This window comes from Chenopodium album, chromosome 15 (genome assembly GCF_948465745.1).
Source record: "Chenopodium album chromosome 15, dcCheAlbu1.1, whole genome shotgun sequence".
Taxonomy (NCBI): Eukaryota; Viridiplantae; Streptophyta; class Magnoliopsida; order Caryophyllales; family Amaranthaceae; genus Chenopodium; species Chenopodium album.
The window spans coordinates 40,100,746-40,123,852 of NC_137848.1; the positions used below are offsets into that span (position 1 = coordinate 40,100,746).

The 23,107-nt window shown below is 39.7% G+C and overlaps 3 protein-coding genes across 3 annotated transcripts; all 3 read right to left on the reverse strand.

The window, feature by feature from the left end:
* Nucleotides 1-6,177: 6,177 nt before the first annotated feature.
* On the reverse strand, nt 6,178-7,200 carry LOC145581155 (uncharacterized). Its single transcript, XM_081638215.1, has 2 exons — nt 6,904-7,200; nt 6,178-6,810 (listed from the first exon to the last, which is right to left on the reverse strand). Exons 1-2 carry the CDS (start codon nt 7,198-7,200, stop codon nt 6,178-6,180), a joined length of 930 nt encoding a protein of 309 aa, XP_081494341.1.
* Nucleotides 7,201-7,239: 39 nt separating this feature from the next.
* LOC145581156 (uncharacterized) lies at nt 7,240-8,706 on the reverse strand. The gene is made up of 2 exons (XM_081638217.1): nt 8,547-8,706; nt 7,240-8,387 (listed from the first exon to the last, which is right to left on the reverse strand). The coding sequence occupies exons 1-2, from the start codon at nt 8,704-8,706 to the stop codon at nt 7,240-7,242; spliced, it is 1,308 nt and encodes a 435-aa protein (XP_081494343.1).
* Nucleotides 8,707-21,258: 12,552 nt separating this feature from the next.
* On the reverse strand, nt 21,259-22,549 carry LOC145581157 (uncharacterized). The gene is made up of 2 exons (XM_081638218.1): nt 22,307-22,549; nt 21,259-21,696 (listed from the first exon to the last, which is right to left on the reverse strand). Exons 1-2 carry the CDS (start codon nt 22,547-22,549, stop codon nt 21,259-21,261), a joined length of 681 nt encoding a protein of 226 aa, XP_081494344.1.
* Between the last annotated feature and the right edge of the window lie 558 nt (nt 22,550-23,107).

Genomic DNA, 23,107 nt, shown 5'->3' on the forward strand with positions numbered 1-23,107 from the left:
TCTTTCATCCCCAAAACACGGGAGGGCAAGAACAAATGGATGATATGGCTCCTTGGACCCAATTTCAACAAACCCAATTTCAACAATATGAATTTCCTTTTCCTCCTCCTCCTCCTTCCCAAGGTAGCCAAACACAAGCTTGCGGGTCGAGTGAACCATCCACCCATAATCCTAACATATTAGAGTGGTGTACCGAAGAGGATTTTGCTCAAACCAAAAGAAAGAGTGGATGTTGGGTACATTATCAATTAAGTAAAGATGGAAAAAAATGCAAGTGTCGGACTTGTGGTAAAATTTTCTCGGCCGATACCAAGGGAGGGACGGGACACCTTACTAGGCATACAAAAAAATGTGGTGGACCATCTAGTGATCCAACCCAACCTAAAATTTCTCAATTCCATCCACAAGGTTTCATTTACAATTACGAGAGAGATAGGGATGAACTTGGGAGAATGCTTGTACATGCAGAACAACCTTTTCTTTTCGCCGAAAATGATGCCTTCAACAACTATATTAACCGAGCACTACAACCAAAACACAAAAAAATGTCCCGAAAAACCGTTCGATCTGCTGCCATGAAGACTTATCTAGAGTACAAATTGAAATTAGTAAATGAATTAGCTAATCTTCCTTGTAGAGTTTCTTTAACCGCCGATGCATGGGATGGTGGGTACGGACTTCACTATTTATGTGTTACTTGTCATTGGTTAGATAATGAGTGGATGTTACAAAAACGCATCATTCATTTCAAAATGCTTGAATACCCTCATACCGGTCTTAACATTTCACATCATTTAATGGAAGCTATTGATGCATATAGTCTTAGGGATAAAATCATGTCTATGACTTTCGATAACGCAACTTCTATGACATATAGTGCGAATTTGGTTAAACCCCAATTAACCGATTTAGTATTAGATGGAGAAGCACTTCATGTTAGATGCATTTGTCATGTTCTTAACTTGTGTGTGAAGGATGGAACACAAGCAATTGGTCCATTTTATCACAAAATACGGAGTGCTATTTGCACTATTAATAGCTCTAACATGAGATATCAAGAATGGAAAGGTTTTTGCAGGCAACAACGGATTAAAACCATAAAAATAGCACCGGATTGTCCAACTAGGTGGAACTCCACCTATGAAATGTTGAGTCGGGCAATCGAGTACAAGGTTCATTTAACACTTTTTTATAATATGAAATATCCACAAAATGCTTTACTTGAAGATGATTGGGCTAATTGTGAAAAATATATGCAGTTTTTACAATTACTATATGGTATGACACATTGTTTTTCTTCTGTATATAATCCTTGTGCTCATTCTTTTCTTAGCAATGCATGTTTACTTGCACAACTTTTTGCGGAACACCGATCAGAACATGTTTATCGTGGATATCTTCCATCCATGGAGGATAAATGGCGTAAATATTACACCGATATTCCTAAGATTTATATTTTTGCTTCCATTTTAGATCCTAGACAAAAATATGATGGCACCTTTTTATTAATTGATATTTATTATAGTAACATGAATTTTGAAGATGATGTTGAAACTTTTAAGAATAAGGTGACGGATGAGTTTTTTAATTTATATAATGTTTATGAAAGTAAATATGGAACCGTGTCTCGATTTGCCCCTTCTCAAACATCCAAAAATGTAAGTAAACGGGCCAAAGGTTTATTTGCACAAGCTGCTAACTTGATGTCTAAGTATTCAGGTACAGAATCATCATCATCTAGGAGAACTCAAAGCGATGTTTCGGAGTTGCAAATGTACTTAAGTTACGACTTCATGAAAGGCATGGACGATGAAGAGAAGTTTGGCCTCGACATCCTCGATTGGTGGAAATCACAAGCCGTGAAACATCCAATTTTGTCGGCAATGGCTCGTGATATTTTTGCTATCCAAGTCTCCTCCGTTGCTTCCGAAAGAGCTTTTAGTGCGTCGGGAAGAGTTCTAGACGATAGAAGAACAAGACTAAAACCCGAAACACTTGAAATGTGTGTTTGCTTCAAGGATTGGTTGGATGCCGAAACTCGTTCTCAAGATCGTACTTATGCACAAAACGACGACGATGAAGGAACGTCGACTTCTTTTAGTTCTCAATCCACTCAATTGGCGGATGAACTTGAACCTCTAGGAGACGAAGACGAAGATGAAGACGAAGGCGAAGACGAAGGCGAAGACGAAGACGACCAATAATAATTACATGATTACATATTTACATTATACACTATTGTATTCTTTTTGTATTATCGAACTTCGTATTCCGTATAATAAATGAAGTTATTCAATATTCATACACTGTTGTACGATTTTTAATTATCATTACTTATTTTGTAATTTTGTATTATTGAATTATCGTACATTCGTACGGTCGTACCGGCTACCGTCATATAATAAAATAAGTTATTCTTCAATTTTTTGTGTTTTCGGATTATCGCACTAGTATTTTTTTTTTTTATTATATGCATTTTTGTTTTTAATTCGTTTTTTTTTAACATTTATTTTTTTTTTTTAAAAAAAAAAAATAAAAAATAAATTAAGGTCGGCACGGTTTGGCCCGCGGCCCGGCACGGCACGGCCCGCTAGGCACGTGGGCCGTGCCGTGCCGTGGGCTGGGGTGTGCCAATTTCAGGCACGGCACGGCACGGCCCGCCGCGGAGCCGGCACGGCACGGCACGGCACGGCCGCCACCCCGGCACGGCCAGGCACGGCCCGCGGCGGCACGGGCACGGCCCGTGCCCATGTTTAGTTATACTTCTTTTATTTTTGACAAAAAGGTATATTTTCCTCTCTTCATCTCAAAATAAGACATTTTTTCACACTGTTTGTATATTAACTGTGACTATATTGTTTTTACCGACATAATAAAAACATGTGTTGTTAGATACAAGTAGGTGTTAATGGAAAAGGCTATACATACAACTCTTGTATGTGGAACCTAAATACAACTAATTCCTATTGGTTTATAAAACTAGAATGTGCCGGTGCTAATGCACGGGTTATAATTAAGGGTAGGATTAAAAAAATACAAAGTATATAAATGCAAATGGTGTTTAATAAAACCAAAAATAATAACAACAAAAACCAAAAAAATGAAAAAACAAAAAACAAATTGATTACAAATTAAAAAAAAAACAAGTTTTGAATTCATATAAAAAAAAAAAATCAAAGTCTTGAAATATTATACTAAATGAATCTAAGTCTTCAATTAGATTGTCCACACATCTCTCGTTTCAGATAATAGAATTCTTCCTCCCATCTTACTTGTAAAACAGATGCAACTATGATATCATCGTTTCCTATCTCAGGAACATGTAGTATGAAAGTGAATGTATTCATCAATCGTTCACTCAGATACTCCTCTAGAAAGTAGTCTCCAAATTCCTGTTCATAAATAACAAATGTAGCCATTATGCGGGTGAGTAATTCTTTAATATATATGAGTAAAGGATATACTTACATTATCTGTCATTGCTTGAATACTTGATATTGGACAACCGATAATCATCTCAGCATATTGGCCAAAGAGTGTAACAGACAATGTATTTGTAGCGTCACCAATTTTTACATTGATTCTATATATGTTATTATTGATATGATATAATTAGGTATAGTAATATGTAAAGCAGGTTATAATTATATTTTTTAAATAAAATAAAAAAGTGAAAATACCTTGGCCTACTGAAAGAGGGGTCACACTCCACGCACATATCAGCTCTCCTTGAGTGTCGAGCACATGATTCATACCAAATAGGCATAGAAGAATAAATAGATAACACCTTTGCTAGTACTCGAAAGTATTTTACCTGAAAACACACATCAAATATTAAGTACCTCATGTATAAGAAAATGAAATCAATAATTATTGATATACATACATTATGAGCAGCTGAAAACTGATTTAACTTGATCCTTTTTGCATTAAACACCATTTCCATTTCAGAGATACTATTGGCTAATATCTGACTCCAACTGATATGTTTTTGGACACATCCATCATCCGCATACCTATATGAGTTATATAAGTACATAAGTATGCAACACAAACTTACATTGTATATTATGATGTTTTTAGGCTTACCAGCCATGTAGATCATCAGTTTCATCCATATCAGGATCAATAAATAGTCTGGTACGTCCAACAGTCGAAAGACATGCACCTATTGGAAGGTTAGTAAAAGTATTCAAAGCAACAATAATAATAAAATTGACACCATAGTCTTTCTATGGTTATCTAATTTTAAAAACTTATTTTACCATAATAGGAGCCAACTGATACCATGGATGCACCCAACACATGATCTTGATTAAGCTCATAGAATAAGAAACGACCTTGATCATGAGCAAACCCTTCCCATAAAGTTAGCCTCATTGTTTTCATGCTGTAAATCAAAATATGTCATTATATTTTTTTTTTAATAAAAAAAGAAAATCAAAAACTTAACATTGCATAAGTTGTTATAATTACATAAACATATTGTAACTTTTGTAATATGCTCTTACTATGTGTTGCAGAGTAACACATCTCTTTTGAATTGTTGTCTCCCACCCGAGACTCTATATGATTCAGACACATATATAACCAATCCAATAACATCTGTGTACATTCATCATCAAGAAAAAAAGATCGGATATGACCTTTAAAACTCAAAAAATAATTTTAAAAATGCAATAAATATTCATACTATTTATTTTAATTACTAAAAGACACATACCGATGAGAGGACCATTGCGCATGTGAAGGTACTGTGGAATGTGGCAAAATTCAATAAACCTGAAATTGTACCTTGGGATATCATCACAATCATCAAGAATTTCTTTTATAATGGTCTTGTTGCCAAATTTCAACCTCATTTGGTTATTGGAATATTTGTAAGATGTATCTAGAGGCATAAGATCTAGCTGAGCAATTGAATAAACCTTTCCTTGTTTCAAGATCTCTTTATATTTATCAATGTCAGCATTAAATAATGTGATTTGAACTTCGTCCCCCTAGAAATTGAAAACTTCATACATACATAAGCGTCAAATAAATGAATATATTGAAAAAAAAGTAAGCACTAAGTAAAAATATAGTTCAAACCTCTGAGTCAATGAATACCATACTCCATGAACGATGGACGTAATTTTTACCTCTAGCTCTACTTTGTTCATTGACCATCCATAATAAACGCACTCTCATATTCACATTCAATGTCGTAAGGGTAATACAACGACATGGTGTGTATCTTGTGTTCATTTCCTGCAGTTTAACATCATTGAAGTGGGCATAAAAAATAATTTACATAATATATCATTATTGATCCAACCTCAGTTCGCACATGTATAAAGGTTATATAAATACTTTAGATAATGAAATAAATCTTTACCAAAGTAAAGTAGAAGTACTAACATGACAAAGAAAATCTAATATGTATAAAAAAAAAAAAGTATAGCTCTGAAATTACAATAAAACAAACATTGCTAAGAGTTACTGAACAAATGTTATAACAAAACTACATACATAGCTAATTTACACTGTTTAATACTTCCTTATACACAATATTTTTAGTCAAACTATGAGAAACATCCTTCTTATTTTGTACTAAGATTTTTAGCCCGGAAGGAGATGTAACTCGTGACATTACAACATATAATTGGCCATGACTAAACACGGGTCTAGGGAGAAAAATGCCAACTTTGCTCAACGTCTGTCCTTGGCTTTTATTTATTGTCATGGCAAAGGCTAACTTTAATGAAAATTGCCTTCTTTTAAGAGGGAGATCTATCTTCTTGTTGGAAGGTGTTAAATCAATTCGCGGAATTAGAACTGATTCTGTAGCTCTTGGACCTGTGATCACTTGTGCCTCAATCACTCTGTAACCCAATTTCTTGATTATAAGGCGTGTTCCATTGCACAACCCTATGGATTGGTTCATATTTCGCATCAATATTACCGGGGCACCAACTTTCAACTCTAAGCAATGATTAGGAAGACCTGACAAATTTAATGAGTTTAATAATTCCATAGGCTCCATGTTATCAAGGATCCCACCATCTCCTGTATGACCCAAAGTATCCGAACTATAGTATCCCTGCACGTTTCCTGGTAGCATTGATAAAATTTTCGAATTTAGCTCATCTACATCATTGTTTGTTGGTGCTAGAATTCCGCGATCCTTAGGTACTCTCAATCCGTGTAATTTGAAGGCAAGTTGGGGTAGACAAAGTTAATGAGATTTTGCAAACCATGTTCATCATTGGTTATCAAAAAATCACGTGGTATTTCAATCCAATTTGGTTCACCTTCCTCTGTAATGGGCACTCCTGCTATATCACCTTCTCCAACTTTTATTATCCAATCAGCAAATTCTCGAATTTGTTCAAGGGTATCGGAGGGAACGTCACTTCGACATAAATGCATGTTTATCCTTAGGCACATAACTTGGCAGTCTCTCCAAAAGGACGCTCGATTCAAGGTAGCTGCAACAATAGATTCTCGTCCTTCATCTGGCACCACGGGAAGTATCTGTCTAAAGTCTCCACCAAGAACAACCAATTTACCTCCGAGAACTCTATTGTCATTACAAATATCCTTGAAATGTTGATCTACCGCCTCAAATGCTAATCGATGGGTCATTGGAGCCTCATCCCATATAATTAATGATGCTTCACGGATCAAATCAGCACAGGTTGAGTCTTTTTTGAAGTTACAAACGGAATGTTGATCAGGATCAAAAGGAATCTTGAAAGTCGAATGTGCGGTTTTACCCCCAGGCAATAACAAAGCAACAATTCCCGATGAAGCCACAGAGAGCACGATCTTTCTTTCAAATCTGAATTTCGCAATCAGAGTGTTTCACAGGTATGTCTTTCCTATCCCACCACTGCCGTAGACAAAAAATAGGCCACCTACATCTCGAGAATGAGCATCGAGTATTGCAGCATATACTCTATATTGATCCGTGTTTAACCCTCTAACTAAGGTATCAAATCTGTTGGCTTCATCATGTGTGTCATATTCAAGTTCATCTCTTATCAACCGATTTAAGGCATTGCGTGCTAACTCCGAAGAAGGTTGTGGCATGTCAGGGAAATCTGTCAATGACCTTCCAAGTTTATTCAATATATGCTCAATCTCTTGTAATCCTTGATTCTGCATCTCTTCGGGAGTTAATCGTAAGTTAGGGTTTCTAGTTTGACGTTGCATCATTCTCTCGAGGTCATCGGTAAGTTCACCCCACTGTTGTTCTCACAACTGTTTCGGATCACTTACTTCTGAAAACATCAATATGGAGCAAAACATGTTTCTCAACTTAGAACCCGGTGCCCAGTTAGAGGCTTCTGACAGAGTTTCATGCCACTCATTATCGTCGTCAAGCAACCTTAAGGCCTGACATGTAGATCTAAAGGTAGGGTGGATGACACCATCAACAGTTCGCATATCTTCAAAAGATTCCGCTCCACAAACCTTAGTTAAAAGCATCCGTAAGTAATATCGTTCCCTAGAATTTGGATGAACAAAAGGCAATCTACCAATGCAAGGTCTTTCTTGCCGTTGTGCCCACCTTTTTGTAGAACGATCCCATTTGAATCCCATAGGAAAATTTTGGTAAGTGTATTGATTTGTTTCTGGAAAATCCTTGTTAGCTTGAAACCACATAGTTAACATGGTTTGTTGCAATCTCGGTCGTTCAAGGACTGTGTGCAGATCATCATTATCATTGAAAACTACAAATTGTTCACCAGGTAGATGAAACTGAAGTAGTTCCGTTGAAGTATATTGATGTTGCAAATCAAACTCAAATATTCTCCAGCATGCTTCAATGGCCGATACATATCGATAATCTAAGCACTGTTTTATCTCATCCACTCTGTTTCCTTGTCGTACCTCTTGACCACGTCGTGTGGTTGAATTGTTTTCAATGACAACTGTTGCTCGATCTTGACCTTTAGTAACATGCTTGTATAGATACTTTACCACACTTCTCGCAGCAACACGCTCAACATTTATGTGTGCATTGTACTTAACACATAGATCTCTGTTATATGGTACCACCCAACGATTATCTACCTCCCTTCTATTAACAATGATGGGCTCTCTATGTTGTCTACGTCTATACTGTACAAAGCCATTATCATCAAAGGTGGTTTCAGTACAAAATTTCTTCGGGAAATGCTTTGAACACTTTCCATCGATTAAACATGGCCCACATGGTCCATAGAGCATGTTCTTGGTAACTGTTTCAAATGCCAAAGGATCTATATCCTTGTCAGGGATTTCCGCAGAGATAATTACATCGATATCCTCTGGACACTTAGGCTTATCTTCTGGAGCCAATGTTATGAGAATATGCGCATGTAGAAGTCCGCGCTTTTGAAATTCAATAACATAAAAATCTGTAACATGAAATATGTCCCATGTTAATTAATTAGATATGTCAAAAAATATAGTAAGATTATATAATTAATCAACACAACTCACCAGTAATGACTTTTCCAAACTTCTTGTTATCCTTCAAATCGCGAACATTTGTTTCAATTTGATCTTGAAAACACGTGCTACAATGTCTGGTCTATCTTCAGTGCGACGACTTCCACGTGTAGATATCTCATTTACAATCTTAGGCCAGTTTAGATTGCAAGTGAAAGTTATAAATAAATCAGGTGGACCCAAAACGCGAACAATTGTCGTAGCATCTTGATAATGACGGGCCATATTACGGGGGCTTCGTGTGAAGGATGATGGTAATATGAATAATCGACCTACATCAGTAGCATTGACATCTCCAGCCCTGATTGCATCTTGGAGTCCACTGTATAAATCAGAGCGAAGCCTACCTTGATTTCTCCTTATCCATGATAATCAATATTGTTCCATTGCAACATATGCATCAACATCAAATTGTTGCAATAAGCGGTCGGAATCTATCAAGGTGTCACCCTCTTCTTCCCTATCATGTATCCTAAATGCATAGAATTGTCGCATTGTCACAATACTTCGGCTGGTACTTGTACTTGACGCCTTGGGTATCCCAACTCTCCATCCATCGGTACCATATGGGAACAGTAGTGGGTATTGTAAAGGCATATAACTTGGATGAGTTTCATCAATCCTTTGTAACCCACCATCTATTTTTTGCAATATGATATCTCGATTACCTATGTCTTCAGTCCCATCACCTACCATCAATGCAGCCACTTCACTTGCGGTTGGTTGGATGTACTGTCTGCCTTTTCTAGCACAAATTAACTTTATTCTCAAATCTTGATGCTCACCTTGATCGCGCAACATACTGCCAACATTTCTTAAGACTGCAACATAAGGATTTATATCATCAAGCATCGTTTGTAGTCCTTGTAAAATTCTTGGATCTAAGGAAGAAGCCTCTGTGCCCCCCATGTAATGTAGCCGATTGGATGTTTCATTATCAGTGTCATAAATGTACAACTGTGCAAACTTTGGTCCAGTTCCAGGCTCAGGGAGTAAAGTTCCAATTCTATGGTAATTACTACCACTTATACGGTAGACATAGGGGCCTCTACCATCATTAACTGTGTTATCAATCCGACCGCCCATAGAGGTGAAAGCTAACATAGAATTGAAAGCTCTAATATTGTTTCGAAATTGTTGATATGGAAAAATTGACATCAAATATGGCGGTGTCAAAGGTAAAAGCGGCAATTTAACTTGCCCACTTTGACAACAATGATAGAACCTTGGGTGTGTTTTACTGCTACCCTTTACCCTTTACTGCCTTGCAATTAGGACACATAACTGTTCTAGGTCCAAACTCCCAACGTCTATCAAACTCATCTCTACGATATTGATGAGTCACTTCTGCATGCAAATGATTTATTTGAGTGAATATCAAATTAACAATGATATATCAATAATGTGTGTGGTTAAGTAGCTTGGCAAGGCGATTACCTCTCCCTGCGACAATTTGCTCATCATGTCTAGCATCATATTCTATCCCATTATCAAGAGAGCTTTCTAGAATCAAAGTTTATAAAATTTTAATATAGTCCTTAGTCAAGGTATTATTATTCTAAAGTAAATAGTAATGGTTTTTATAAGTACCATTCATATTGATCTCATTGGCTAATTGTTCCACTTGACGTGTAACATCTTGACATTGATGTGTAGATCGACGTAATTGCATCATCAGTAATCGCAATGATCGTGCTTCTTTCTCCAATAAGTAACGACGTCGCTTGAAAATAGGATCTTCATGGTTTGTAGTGCGTTTGAATAATAACCTTTGTCTAACGGCTAATCTAGCTTGTTTATGTTGCAAAATCTCTCTAAATCGATAATTACTTGTACTTATGTCCATTCTTATCTATTAATTATACGATAACCAAGAAGGAAATATATTAAAAACGATATAATACAATAAATAAATTAAGTTGTAACAATTGATTTTTTTCGTGTTAGTATATTTAATTGACATGTTTTATTCTATCCAAGTTATTGGCTTATATTTATTGTTAGTGGACCAACTCAACCAAAAGCGTATGGTGATGTTTGAGGCTCATGAATATTTTTTATACACTATCATTTATATTTATTTACATTTTCAAATTCACCCATTTTTTTTTTTGAAGGGGGGAGATTAAATTCATTAATAAAAAGCCATACGGCACTTACATAAGAGATCGTAATCGAACAATACAAAGACAACCGAACCAATTACAAGTTCGAAATAAAGAAACTACAATTGCTCGCGCAAAATGACTTTCTTAAGTACCCTTGGCTCATATAACGCTGTCCTATGCAGCCTCTTGCAAGGGGGTCTGGCAATATGATGTAATTTCTGACGAGAACCTTCATTGGCTCAGAATCCCGTACTCCTCGACCTGAAATCAAAATTGGTGTCGTACACTTCACCATAGACAAGGCAAACTCCGATTCAAACACGGATATCGGCATGGAAGCAAAACCCTTTAGCCCAAACCAACAGAAGATCAAACCGAAGCCCCATAGCCAAAAAACCCGGCTTAAATCCAGCACCAGAAGATCGGTACACCAATCTGCAAGCCCCATATCACCCCAACACACCACACAAACAGAAAAAAATAATAAAACTAAATAGCACACAACGACTTCTAAAAGGAAAAACAGAAAGAAAACTAAAACCTAAAACAAAAAACGAAACCCTAACATCCCACCCCGCCGCCAAACCGAGCCCCACCACCAACGCTCCGGGATTCACCGACCCAGCCCACGAACCGCCGGAAAGAAACGCACGGACCGCCGAGGCCCGCCTGAGAAGCCCGAACCCCACACGCCCCTGAGCCGCGGCAACGACAACCCTACACGAGGGACTTAGAACGGCCCTACACGAGGGACACAGAGGGAGAAAACTCCCCCTCCCCGTTCTCGTACTCAACGTCGCGGCAACGGACAAGGGGGTGGGGCGTAGGCGCGGCGGGGAGGCGGTACAAAGAAACGACGGCTGGCCGGCCACACGGTCGGAGAAGAACAGCGGCGGCGGACGAAGAAGCGGTGCGGCGCAAGACGAAAGGCTGAAAAAACGAAAAACCATAACGGAAAAGGAAAGAAACAAACTAAAGGGGTAGATCGGAGGCTCGCCGACGCTGTGGCATGGGCGGTGAGCCACACGCTCGCCGGCGAGCCTCATAGCCGGAGAAAAAAGAGGGGGGGCGGCGGTTTTTGGGAGAGGGATAGAGAGGTTTCTAGAGAGAGAAAAGCGGAGGAAATAAATTAGTTAAATTCACCCATTTAATCTCTTGTATGTCTATAAACTTATATATACTTCGTTTTCATAAGTAATTAAACAATATTTTAAAACAAACATTACTCAAAATTATTAGTAATTATACGTGTTACGTAGTATAATTTTATATGTATAGAATGTAAAGTGACAAATTGTATAACATGTCCAATACAACAGACAAAAAAAAAGTCCCAATTCACCTAAATATCCATGGTCATTCACATTACTAAAATTAAAGCAAAAATTACTGTATACATACCTGTAGGGTCTAGTAATATAAAGGCGAAAGCAGTCAATTGATCTGTATATCGTAAAAAAGACCATAAATAAAAAAAGATTAATAAATCATTCCAATAACTATAAATAAATAATACATGGATCGCTTAAAAATTTGTGTTGATAAAAATTAAAATGCCAAAGTGAAGTTACAATTTAAAATTGCTTAGACAAAGCTAGATTACCATACATAAGTGAATTTATTTATCAATGTGGCACGGTTCATAGGTGAGTAAGTATTGTTAGTAAATGGTTTATTTTTTAAATAAATATTTGGTAAGTTTTTCTCCATAGGTTATTTTAAGTTACATATGCATTATAACGACAATTGCAATATGATATGTTAAATCATCATTGATAAATTATAATTCATATAGCACAATGAAAGTCTTATTATTCCACCAACTTGCAAAATACTTGTACAACAAAAGCATATATAATTACATAGATATAAATCTTCATTAGAATTTACAGATTAAAATATATTACTTATTTTTTTTTGTTTGTCAAGAGTATAAAAAGTATAGTCAATGTATGCTATAACCAATTATAAATAATAAATAACAATTACTCTCTATTGCAAAATGCACGGGATATATATTATAGAGAAAGGTAGTAAAAATATATTATAAGAAAAATCTATTTTAAATGCGGGAAGTTTTTTTTTTTTTTTTTTTTTGACCACGGGAAGTTATTTTAATATAATAACTTACTCTTATATATTTTTTTGAATTAATTTTTATCATGGATGCCATTATAAATCATGGGGAACGTTTATTATTTAATTTATTTAATATATTTAGTTAGTTAGATAAACATAGGATTGTATTGTGTTGAATTGATGATGGCCTTTGAAAATGATGAAAATAGTACTACTAACTATTGAGTAAGAATGATGAGTAACTCCTACTTGTATAACACTGAGCAAGTGCCACTCAAACTCACTTGAATTTGGTAATTTTCACGCAAAGGAGGGGAACATTCAGCAGCATATATACGCTTAAATTTTATGTATCTAAATTCAACGTAACATCATACCCATTAATTTCGTGCAACCAATCGAGTGTATGAAGATAAAACTATAATGATCATTCTTCATAATATATACTTCATATTAAGTTCTAAACTACCATATATTACATGTACAGTAACCCTCTTTGCTCTATCTAATTTTAATACACTTGAGTCATATTAAACTTGAGCAATTAATCCAATATCTATGTATACCTTGTCCTCTTTTTCTTCTTTCTGTTAAGCTCTTTGGCGGAAGAGGTACCTTTAAAATCCTGCAAATTACCAATTCAATAAATCAATAATTCAAATCCCAACAAATACCTTGCAACTTAAAATTGAATAATGAAAGTTCCAAATAAAACAAACAAAAATCAAAATGCCAATAAACTACTATTAATAGTTACGAAATAGTTCTTTATGGTTGAAGGTTCATAAAAACTAAAATAATAATTATCAATAACAAATAATCCAAAGAGAAAATAATATTTTTTTACTTTAAAAGAGATAAAAATTGAAAGTTAAGGTAGGTATATTTCCACTCAAAAGGATTAGGTGGATATAAACATACCTTTAATGGTAATTGGCAGCAGTAGTAAGGTTGTGGGATGCGTCTAGACGCTGACAGATGTTTATTTTTTTATTTGTTTTTTTTCCTTCAAACTGGATTAATTTGTGAGTATTGCATTGAGAATTTGAGATTATGAAATGGAGAAGAATGTGTTTAGTGGATGTATGTTAACCGTGTAATTGTTAAGTTGGAGTTTTAGATTTCAGTGGGTAGTTTGTTCTTTCAGATTTTAGTGGGTAGTTATTATCCTTTTTTTAATATTTTTTTTATTTTTAATGTAATTGTTTTTTAAATTTTAAATTAGAAAGTAGAAGTAATTTTGGAGGGATTAGTGAATTTGGGTGGGAGTGAATGTGAGGCAAGTATTGGGGTTTTGGTGTTCTCTCGTTAAAGTTGGTTGTGCAATTATAATATAAATGGGCCCAACTTAATACTACGGAGTATTTTTAATTTTCATTTGAAATTCAAATTAAAATTTGAAAATAAGATTTTTGAAATATAATTTTCTTTTTTATTTGATTTAATTTAACTTTAATTTTTTATTTTCATTTAATATTTTTGATTTTTTTTTCTTTTCTTCACTTTATTTTTCTTCCCAACCCGAAATGGTGGCTGGGTTTCATCGGGCCTACAACCATTGGTTTTGTGGTATCGTCGACGACGATGGAGTGATTGGGGTTGTTGCATCGGTGATAGCGACGGTGCCCTTGGCTTTGTGGCGCCGCGACGACAATGGTACTATCAATTATTCGTCGGTATTGGGTTCAAAGCCTTTGGTCGACGACGTCAACAAATATATAGATTTGGTTGCAGCAGCGGAGAAGTCAAAGATTTGATGATGAGAAGGGATGCCGGAGTGCTATTCAACGGTAGTATTTGTAGAAAGAGAAAGTTGGGGTTAGGGTAGAGAGATAACCATGAAAGCGAGGAAGATGAGACGACGATTTGACGGTTGAGAAACTGAGTTGTTGAAATATGATTTTTCTAGTAACGTAGTCTGTTTTGTCTAGTAACATAAATATTAACTAGTAATAGACGATCTATGATTTTTAAACGACTAACATCTTTGTATTAACAATAAATATTAAAATGGTACGGAGTATCTATGTTCACAAATCAAGATTCAAAAGAATACCTTGATAAAAATATTATTATTATTATTATTATTATTATTATTATTATTATTATTATTATTATTATTATTATATCTCAAAAACATACAAAGTTATACAACCTATAGAAAATTAGTGGAAAGCCGAGATACAATCTGAGCCCCACTCCTCTAGATATAGAAAAGCCGATCCTAGTAAAGATATGAGTTGCAGCACGCGCCCCAATGTCCTGAGTGTTCAAGAACTTTTGGATCCGTTTCAGCAATGCAACTGCCTCCTTTTCTAACTCCCCAAGAGAAGAGAAAGAGAAAGGAAGGAAGCCATATCCAATTGCTCGACAACTAGATTCGTACTTGACCCGCTTCCGATTGGCTGCATCAGTCACTACCCGTCCAGGAACAAAGTCAGAAAACCCAGATTGTATCAATGGAGAAGACCCTGTCAAGTCAACACAGACATCGCGACCACAATCCCATGAATACAGTCATACATCTGCAGGTCTGAGAGCCTCGTCGTTCCCTCCAGATAACCCAATGTCCACCTCCTTTTTAGCTGAAATCCCTGACCGATAGCAAACATTAACAAGGGTATCCCGAACAACATTATGCCGATGTTTAATACCCACCATATTAGCACATGAAACCGCGTGATCACCGAAAATATCCCCTATGAAAACCCTTAAACAAGCAGAGCACGACGTCGAGACAAAGAACAATGGAACACCCAATCGGTAGCATAACACACAACGGTAAGTCTTTGCGTTCGTCGTCTGACCCAACCCTGAAATAGGAACCGCCCATAGCTAGACGGAGGTGCGATCTCCCTGCTGCGATTTCCAAAATGCTGATTGTCGAGGAGATAAAGAGAAGGTGGATTTTGAAGAAGCGGTAACCTTTGTAAATTATATATCTGCCAATTTCTTCATGAGTTTAGGGGCAGCAACCTCACTAGGATTACTCAAAATGTCAGACTCAACCGTTCCATTATACAGAAGCAACGCATCCGCGAAGGCACGACCAAGGCCAACAACGCAGTATGCCGTAGAAGCTTTGTCATCATTATTATTATCATCATTATCATTATAATTGTTTCGGGTGAAAACAATGGGACCGAGGATTTCCTGCACAGTAAACACACGTAAACTAGCCTCGGGGGTTATGTCGAGGAAGGCCCCTCCGATGCCGAAGTCAGTACAATGTGTAGAGAGAAAGCTATGCAAGAGAATTAATTGCTTGATGCTTGATGTGAATGAATGTAAAATAAGACAATTGAAGGCTTTTATACCTTCGCACATGAGGAGAATAGGGCCTAAAGTCAGGCGGGCTTGCCACATTGACCGGACCTTGACTTGACATGAATTGGAGAGTTGAACTTTTGACCTTGGGTTTATAATTGAATCATTTATGAACCAGGCCCAATTAGGCTAAATTGGACCCAAACAACTTGCCCCCAGACTCGATTTGGAAGTATGACGGGTCGGGTTTTAATTAACAAAAAGGAGGGAAGTAAATGATTTAATTAATCCAAAAAATCTGAATTTGATCCGTAATTAGCGAAGTAACGGCAGTTTGGATGACAATGGAGGAAGTTGGAAGGATAATGGGCATTTAAGTTGGAGGGAGTGTGTTTAACGATTACTTAATGGAGGATTAATGAGAAATTAAAGGCGCGGACTCCCAGAATTCCCTTTTCTGGCAATATACACCACATTTCGCACTCTCTCTCCTCATTTCTTCACCAAAATCACACTTCAAACTCGCGTAACACCCTTGATTCCGACTTGGGACTTCGTTGAATCCCCGAAATTAAGACTTTGAAACTGAAATTTGCTGCTCCCAATTTGTAGATCAGCAAATTCCGCTTCGCATTAAGGTAATTTCTTCGAATTCTCATCGTTTTTTCTTGAATTCCAAAGTACCCTTTTTTCTTTCGATTTTCCGCCATGGTTAGAGGTAGGGCCAGACAACCTCGACAACCTCGGCAGCCTCGGCATCCGAGGGACCGAGTTAATAGCTAGAATGGGGAGAATCCTCAGGCCACCCAGGAAGGAGGAATTCCACTGGTGCCCCTCTCTTCAGCGCCTCCCCGAGGAACGGAGGAGACGAGCGTTTCTGGACAGGGGGAACCTCCGGTCGCCGCGCCTTGGGAATTGCCCCTAGGGCTGTTGAGTGGCTGAAAGCCGAAGCAAATTCGGGTATGATGACAAATGCCCCTTATTCCTGGTGGGTATGGAATACTGAAGCCTACCACCTCGCTGAACAGATCGAGCTGTACTATGGCATTTTTGAACAAGATGGGTATTAGTGCCGAATGCCTACTGTAGCGGATAGAATCCATCGTCCACCCCTAGGATATGTAGGGGTGTACACTCGGCAATTGCAGTACGGGCTTCGGTTCCCCTTGCATCCCTTCGTGAGGGACGTGCTGATAAAGTACCGCATTTCCTTGTGTCAGTTGACACCTGACAGCATCCGAAGGGTGATGACGTATTTATGGGTGTGCCAGTTCTACGGCCTTCAGCCGAACTTGCACTATTTTAAAAGATTTCACAGGCTGGTGTAGAATACCCAGAGTGGGTATGGCCATCATGGCTCTAGTTGGTGGCGAATTTAGAGTCACCCACAGTATTTGACAATGTGGCCGAACGACTCTTCAGACTAGGATTGGCGAGGCCAGTGGATCTGGGTCAGGGCTCCTTCGGATCCCGAACACCCCTACTATTTTGGGGCTCCTAGATATATGTCTGAACATGATCCGAGCATGGCGGACCTCGGTCCCGAGGAGCCTGGTGCCGAGAATCACCCGAGCTACAAACAGCTGAAGCTCTTCGGGAAGAAGGAGAATCCCGGAGGGACGGGTCGATTGAAGTTCATGCCTGAGAATTGGTTTCCTGACTCTTTCTATGCCTTTCAGGAGCCATTGCTCGCTGTTGTCGGCCTCAACCGAAAGTACCAAGATGGTAAGATCCTTCGGTTGGGGCCAAGGGCTTTAAATTATTGCTTCTACTTTATGCCTTCGCGCTTTCAGCATCTTTTTCAGTTATACTGATGCGTATTAACATTGTTTTTCAGAGTTGCACGAGGGCAACATCAAGATCAACTATGAGCGTTTAGGGATCAATGCTGAAAGGGTCGTGCTGAACAACGCTCCTTTAATAACTGACCCTAAAGATCGCCCTTTGCATCTGCACTCGAACAAGCTTCAAATTGCTCCTGCTGCGGATTATCTGAAGCAGATTCCTTGGTGGGATAAGCGGGATCCTTTCAACCGACTTACCCCTGAAGAGGAAGAGGCTGTTAGGACTGCTGCTGAAGTAGCCAGGGTGGTTGAGGCCTTTAAGAGTGGCGAAGGACCCTCTGGAACCACTGAAGCGCAAGAAGCAGAAGTCGCTGAAGACGAGGCTCTACTGAGAACCTCGGTGAGCTCTTCAAACTTTGACTTGGCGTTTTTTTTTTTATTTGCTTACCCTTTTCCTGCCCCCCCATTTTTTGCAGCTTGAAGAGGAAGGCAGAAAAAGAAGAGAAGGGAAAGCACCCGTCAACCTCGAAGACCTCTCTGAGTCTGAGACTTCGGATTCGGATACGGACGAGCAACCTCTAAGAAAGAGGAGAAGAATGGCGGTGCTGGCCCTGATCAATTCATGGTTAGGCCAATGCCGGGGCTCAGCATAAGGGAACCCACTGAAGGCAGGATTCCGCCGAGGGCTCCTCCGCCTCCTGTGAACCCTCCCCCCAGACCCCTCCACCACCTCCAGTAACTCAAGATGTGGAGGTGAACCAGAAGACCCCTGATCCGAAAGAGGAGGTAAGGGAGAAAGCATTGAATGCAGGAAGTGTTGTTGCTGTTAAGAAGATTGCTGCTGAAGGATTCGCAGCGGATCTTCAACAAGAGGCTAACGCCTTCATTCGTCAGCCTGAAGAAGAGGTAGAAGTCGTTGACCTCGGGGAAGGCCAGCTGGGCTCCACTGATGAGATAAGGGATGAAGCTGAACCAACCCATGTTAATGAGGTTCCTTCGTCCTCCCTTCCTTCTTTCGAGATGTTCCAGTTGGGCGACATGGGGTTTTTAGCACCCCACATCCCCATCCCCGACATTGGTCGGGCAACAATCTGGGGAAAACATCAGGAGGAGGCTGCAACCTACTTCGAAGACTGTTCCCACTTATCTGAAGTGGAACGGGCTAGAGACTGGTCCCTTAGGGCCACTACTGGAATTACTGAACCAGGGCCACAAGTCTTAGATCCCGCAAGAGACAACTAGAGGCTGCTGATGCAGGTAACTTATCTTAGTGAAGCTTCTGCTTCAGTCCATTTCTTTTTTTTTTAACTTCAGCTGAACTGCGTCATGGATCTGCAGGTTATGCACAATCATACTCTGACTGTGGAGATGATTGACTCTCTCTAGCACAGAGTTGATGTGACTGAGGCAGAGGCCAAGCTGGCAAAGCTGCAAGCTGAGGCAGCAAATGAGAAGCGTGCAGAGGCTGAAAATACGAGAAGAAAGCCGCAGAAACCCTCCGCACCTTATGCGCTGAGATGGAGAACCATGTCATGCCTGCTATACTCGAAGGCGAGAAGCTGCTGAACGAGTATGGGGCGGTTGACATCCCCGACTTCCGGGCCCGAATTGAGCTCAGAATAGAGGGAGAAGTCCATGCTCGGGTAGCTGGCCGAGAACAAAGGCTGCAGCAGAGGATCAATGTCTTGGAAGAAGAGGGCAGGACCGTTGACCAGGCTATGAGAAATAGAGAAGCTCAGCTCTCTAAGGCTCAAGTTGCTGCCGAGGCTCAAGGTCAGAAGCTTCAGGACTTGAGTGCCCAACTGAAGGAAAAAGAGACGGAACTTTCCCAGGCCAAAAGTGTTGTAGAATTTGTTCGGAGTCAGCTGTAGACTCAAAATGATGAAGCTGCTAGAGTTCAGCTTCAGCTAGGCGAGGCCCAGGAACAGCTGAGGGTCCAAAAGGAATCCTCCTCTAAGGTTGTCGCTAACTTAGAGCAATCCCAGAAGAACTTAGAGGAGGTTCAAAAGAAGTTAGCTGATACTGAAGCCCTGCTGAAGGTCCATGTCTACACCAAGGCCGAGTATGAGAAGGGCTATGAAAATGGCTATAAGGTGGCTAGGAGACTGGCCCTTCATGCTGAGCCCAATCTGAACTGGGAGCAGTGTGAGATTTGGGCTGAAAATGCCAATGACCCTCACATGATGTACGCCAGTCAGGCTGAACTGGACCTTGAACTTCGCCTTGATGCAGAAGAGCTAGAGGAAGCCATAGAGAAGAAGGAGGCTGAGAACAGAGAGAGAGAAGCTCAGACGATGGTTAAGCCTGCCTCTTCTATGGCTGGAACTGATGCTATCAAGGACTCCAGCGAAGTTGAACAGCCTAACCTTTTAGCTGAAACCTAGGAACTTGGGCAGTCGTCTTCAGAATCTTGCGGATCTTCATGTACTTAACTTCTGACTTGCCGCTTCTGAAATTTTTTGCCTTTTGTTTTGCTTCAGCTTGCCTTGATGTACAAAAACTTTAATTTTTTCCTTGTATGCATTCGGCAGCTGTAATTTTCCGCTCATGGGCAGCTGCCGATGTTTTATTATGTTCTGAACACTTAGTTTGATGTAGCTCGGAATCCAAGCATATTTCTCATGATTTAAATCTGATGTTTTTCTTCTCATTGCCTTGCTTTGGTACGTGCGTATTTGCTTTTTTGAGAGTTTTTTTTTTTTTTGAAAATTTGCTAAGTAAGAAGCTTTGGCTTGGAAGATTCCAGCTGATGATAATCTGCATTTGTATGCTTATTGCCCCCCCCAGAAATCTGAAGGCTCTGCCTTCGGATTTCTAAGACGGCTGGTTGTCCCTTTTGATTTGGGCGAAGCTTTTAATGTTTAAGGAATTTGAAATACTTCGTGCTATTAATCCTGGTTTTCTGTCTATCTGAAAGAATGGATATCTGAGACATAAGGCCAACTTAAGGCAATGTCCTAGACAATAACCCTCTAGGGTACAGGGCTCAGTCAAGGCAATACCCCAGATTCGTCCATTGACTCATTGCCTCGGAGAATAAGTCTTACCAAAGCGTGTACTTTGGCTGAAAGACTGTTTTAGGCGAGTTTATCAGCAGTCCGAAACCTTGTGCCTTAAAGGCGGAGGCTCAGACGGTGTTGAAGAAAACCCTTAAAGAGTAGATAGAATAAAGAAAATTGAAAAAATAAAAATTTGCAAGCATTTGTAGAAATAGCGGCTCTGAGGCCTTTCATTAATAACTGAAAACGTACTTACAAAGATTGTTTTGCCCCGAAGGGCTTACACATGATACTTCTTAAGTACATCAGCATTCCAGTGATTTTTCAGCTCAGTTCCATCCAACTTCCGAAGTTGATATGTACCTGGTTGAAGCTCATCATAAATTTCATAAGGTCCCTCCCAAGTGGCTGAGAGTTTCCCATGAATTCGGCTTTTCTGAAAAGTTGTAGCATTCCGAAGGACGAGGTCTCCAACTCGGAGAAGCCTCGCATGAACCCTTTGATTGTAAAACTTGTTGATTCTTTGCTTGTATGCAGCCATTATCTATCTCTGGCCGAGTCTCTGACTTCGTCAAGGAAATTGAGGGATTCCTTCATAAGTTGCTCATTCTCAGCCGAAAAGTGGTGCTCTCGTAGGCTTTCAGAATCGATTTCCACTGGAAGGACGGCTTCGGCAACATATACCAGCTCAAAAGGTGAGTGGCCTGTTGCCTCTTTTTTAGTAGTTCGAAGTGACCAGAGAGTTCCGGGAAGTTCTTCTAACCACTTGAACTTTTGATCTTCAACCCTCTTCTTCAAAGTATTGAGGATCTGCTTATTTGCAGCTTCGGCTTGACCATTGCTTTGTGGATATAACATTGCAGAGTATGCCAATTTAATGCCGAACTGATCAGTGTACCGCCTCAGCGGCAAGTTGTCGAATTGCCTCCCGTGATCAAAGACAAAAATCTTCGGAATATCGAAGCGAGTGATTATATTCTGCAAGATGAATTTTCTGACAGTTTTCTATGTGATGTTCGAGGCTGCTTCGGCTTCGATCCATTTGCTGAAGTAGTCAATGGTGACTATCAGCCATTTTTTCTAGTGTGGGGCATCCGGAAAAGGACCCAAGATATCCAGTCCCCATTGGGCAAATGGAAGCGGATTCAAAATTGGCTGAAGATCTCGGGCCGGTTGACGGATAACCGGTGCAAATTTTTGGCATTTTTCACACTTTCTAACCAGCTCCCTAGCGTCTGAGATCATGGTGGGCCAGTAATTCCCTGCCCTCAATGCCTTGTGGGCTAAAGTTCTTCCTCCGATATGATTCCCGCAAATGCCGAGATGAATTTCCCGAAGGATGTAGTCAGCATCTGTTGGTCCCACACATTTCAGCAATGGGGCTGAGAAAGATTTTTTCAGCAGTTCCCCTCTGAATACAATGAACCTTGAGCTGTCCGCTTCAGCTTAGAGGCTAAAATTCTGTCTTCGGGAATTTCTCCCCGAAGTTTGTAAGCTAGGATAGGATCCATCCAGCTAGGTTCATGGTCGACGCTGCACACTCTGGTGCTTCGTCAACACTTCTTTCTCAGCGCACTTCCACGTATACGGATCGGTTCAGCTCGGTTAAAGTTGAACTAGCAAGTTTGGAGAATGCGTCGGCTTGAGCATTCTGACCCCTTGGGATCAGTTGAACTTCGAAAGTTCTCAGCTTTGCAATAACCGTTTTGATCTTAGCGAGATAAGCTATCATTGAGGGCTCTTTGGCCTCATATTCGCCCCTGATCTGATATTTAACAAGCTGAGAGTCTGTCTTGAGGCAGACATGTTCGGCTTCCAAAGAGATGCACATTTCTAGGCCAGCAACTGCTGCCTCATACTCGGCTTCGTTGTTCGAAGCTTTGAAAGTAAACTTTAGTGCATACTCAAAGGACTTGCCTTCGGGAGAGGTTATCACTACCCCCGCCCCCGAACCATTTACGGTGGAGGATCCATCCGTAAAAACGGTCCAGATTTTCTTTTCCTCATCTAGCGTCTCCTGGTACGAGCATTCGGCCAGGAAGTCCGCTAGGGCTTGAGCCTTGATGGCTGCTCTCGGCTGGTAGCTTATGCTGAACTCTGTGAGCTCGAAAGCCCACTTGGCCAGCCTACCAGATTTTTCAACTTTGCTGAGAACTTTCTCCAGCGGCTGATTAGTGAAGACCACTATTTGATGACAATCAAAATAAGGCCTCAGCTTCCGAGCGGCTACTATTACTGCGAATGCAACTTTTTCGAGTAGGGGGTAGCGAGTCTCGGCATCCGTCAGAGTGTGACTGACGAAGTAGATCGGCTGTTGAACCTTTTCCTCTTCCTTCAGCAGCACGACACTTATAGTGGTTGGACTGACTGCCACGTATAAGTACAGAGT

Bases quoted from the DNA above. Each gene is read 5' to 3' on its own strand.
- LOC145581156 (XM_081638217.1), bottom strand. From the start codon at position 8,706: ATGGCCCGTCATTATCAAGATGCTACGACAATTGTTCGCGTTTTGGGT. The intron at 8,388-8,546 runs GTGTTTTCAAGA...TTCATGTTACAG, and splicing joins TAGACCAGACATTGTAGCAC to ATTTTTATGTTATTGAATTT.
- LOC145581157 (XM_081638218.1), bottom strand. From the start codon at position 22,549: ATGTGCATCTCTTTGGAAGCCGAACATGTCTGCCTCAAGACAGACTCT. The intron at 21,697-22,306 runs GTATACGTGGAA...TTCATCTTGCAG, and splicing joins TAACCGAGCTGAACCGATCC to AATATAATCACTCGCTTCGA.
- LOC145581155 (XM_081638215.1), bottom strand. From the start codon at position 7,200: ATGATGCAACGTCAAACTAGAAACCCTAACTTACGATTAACTCCCGAA. The intron at 6,811-6,903 runs GTAGGTGGCCTA...TTTGAAAGAAAG, and splicing joins TCGATGCTCATTCTCGAGAT to ATCGTGCTCTCTGTGGCTTC.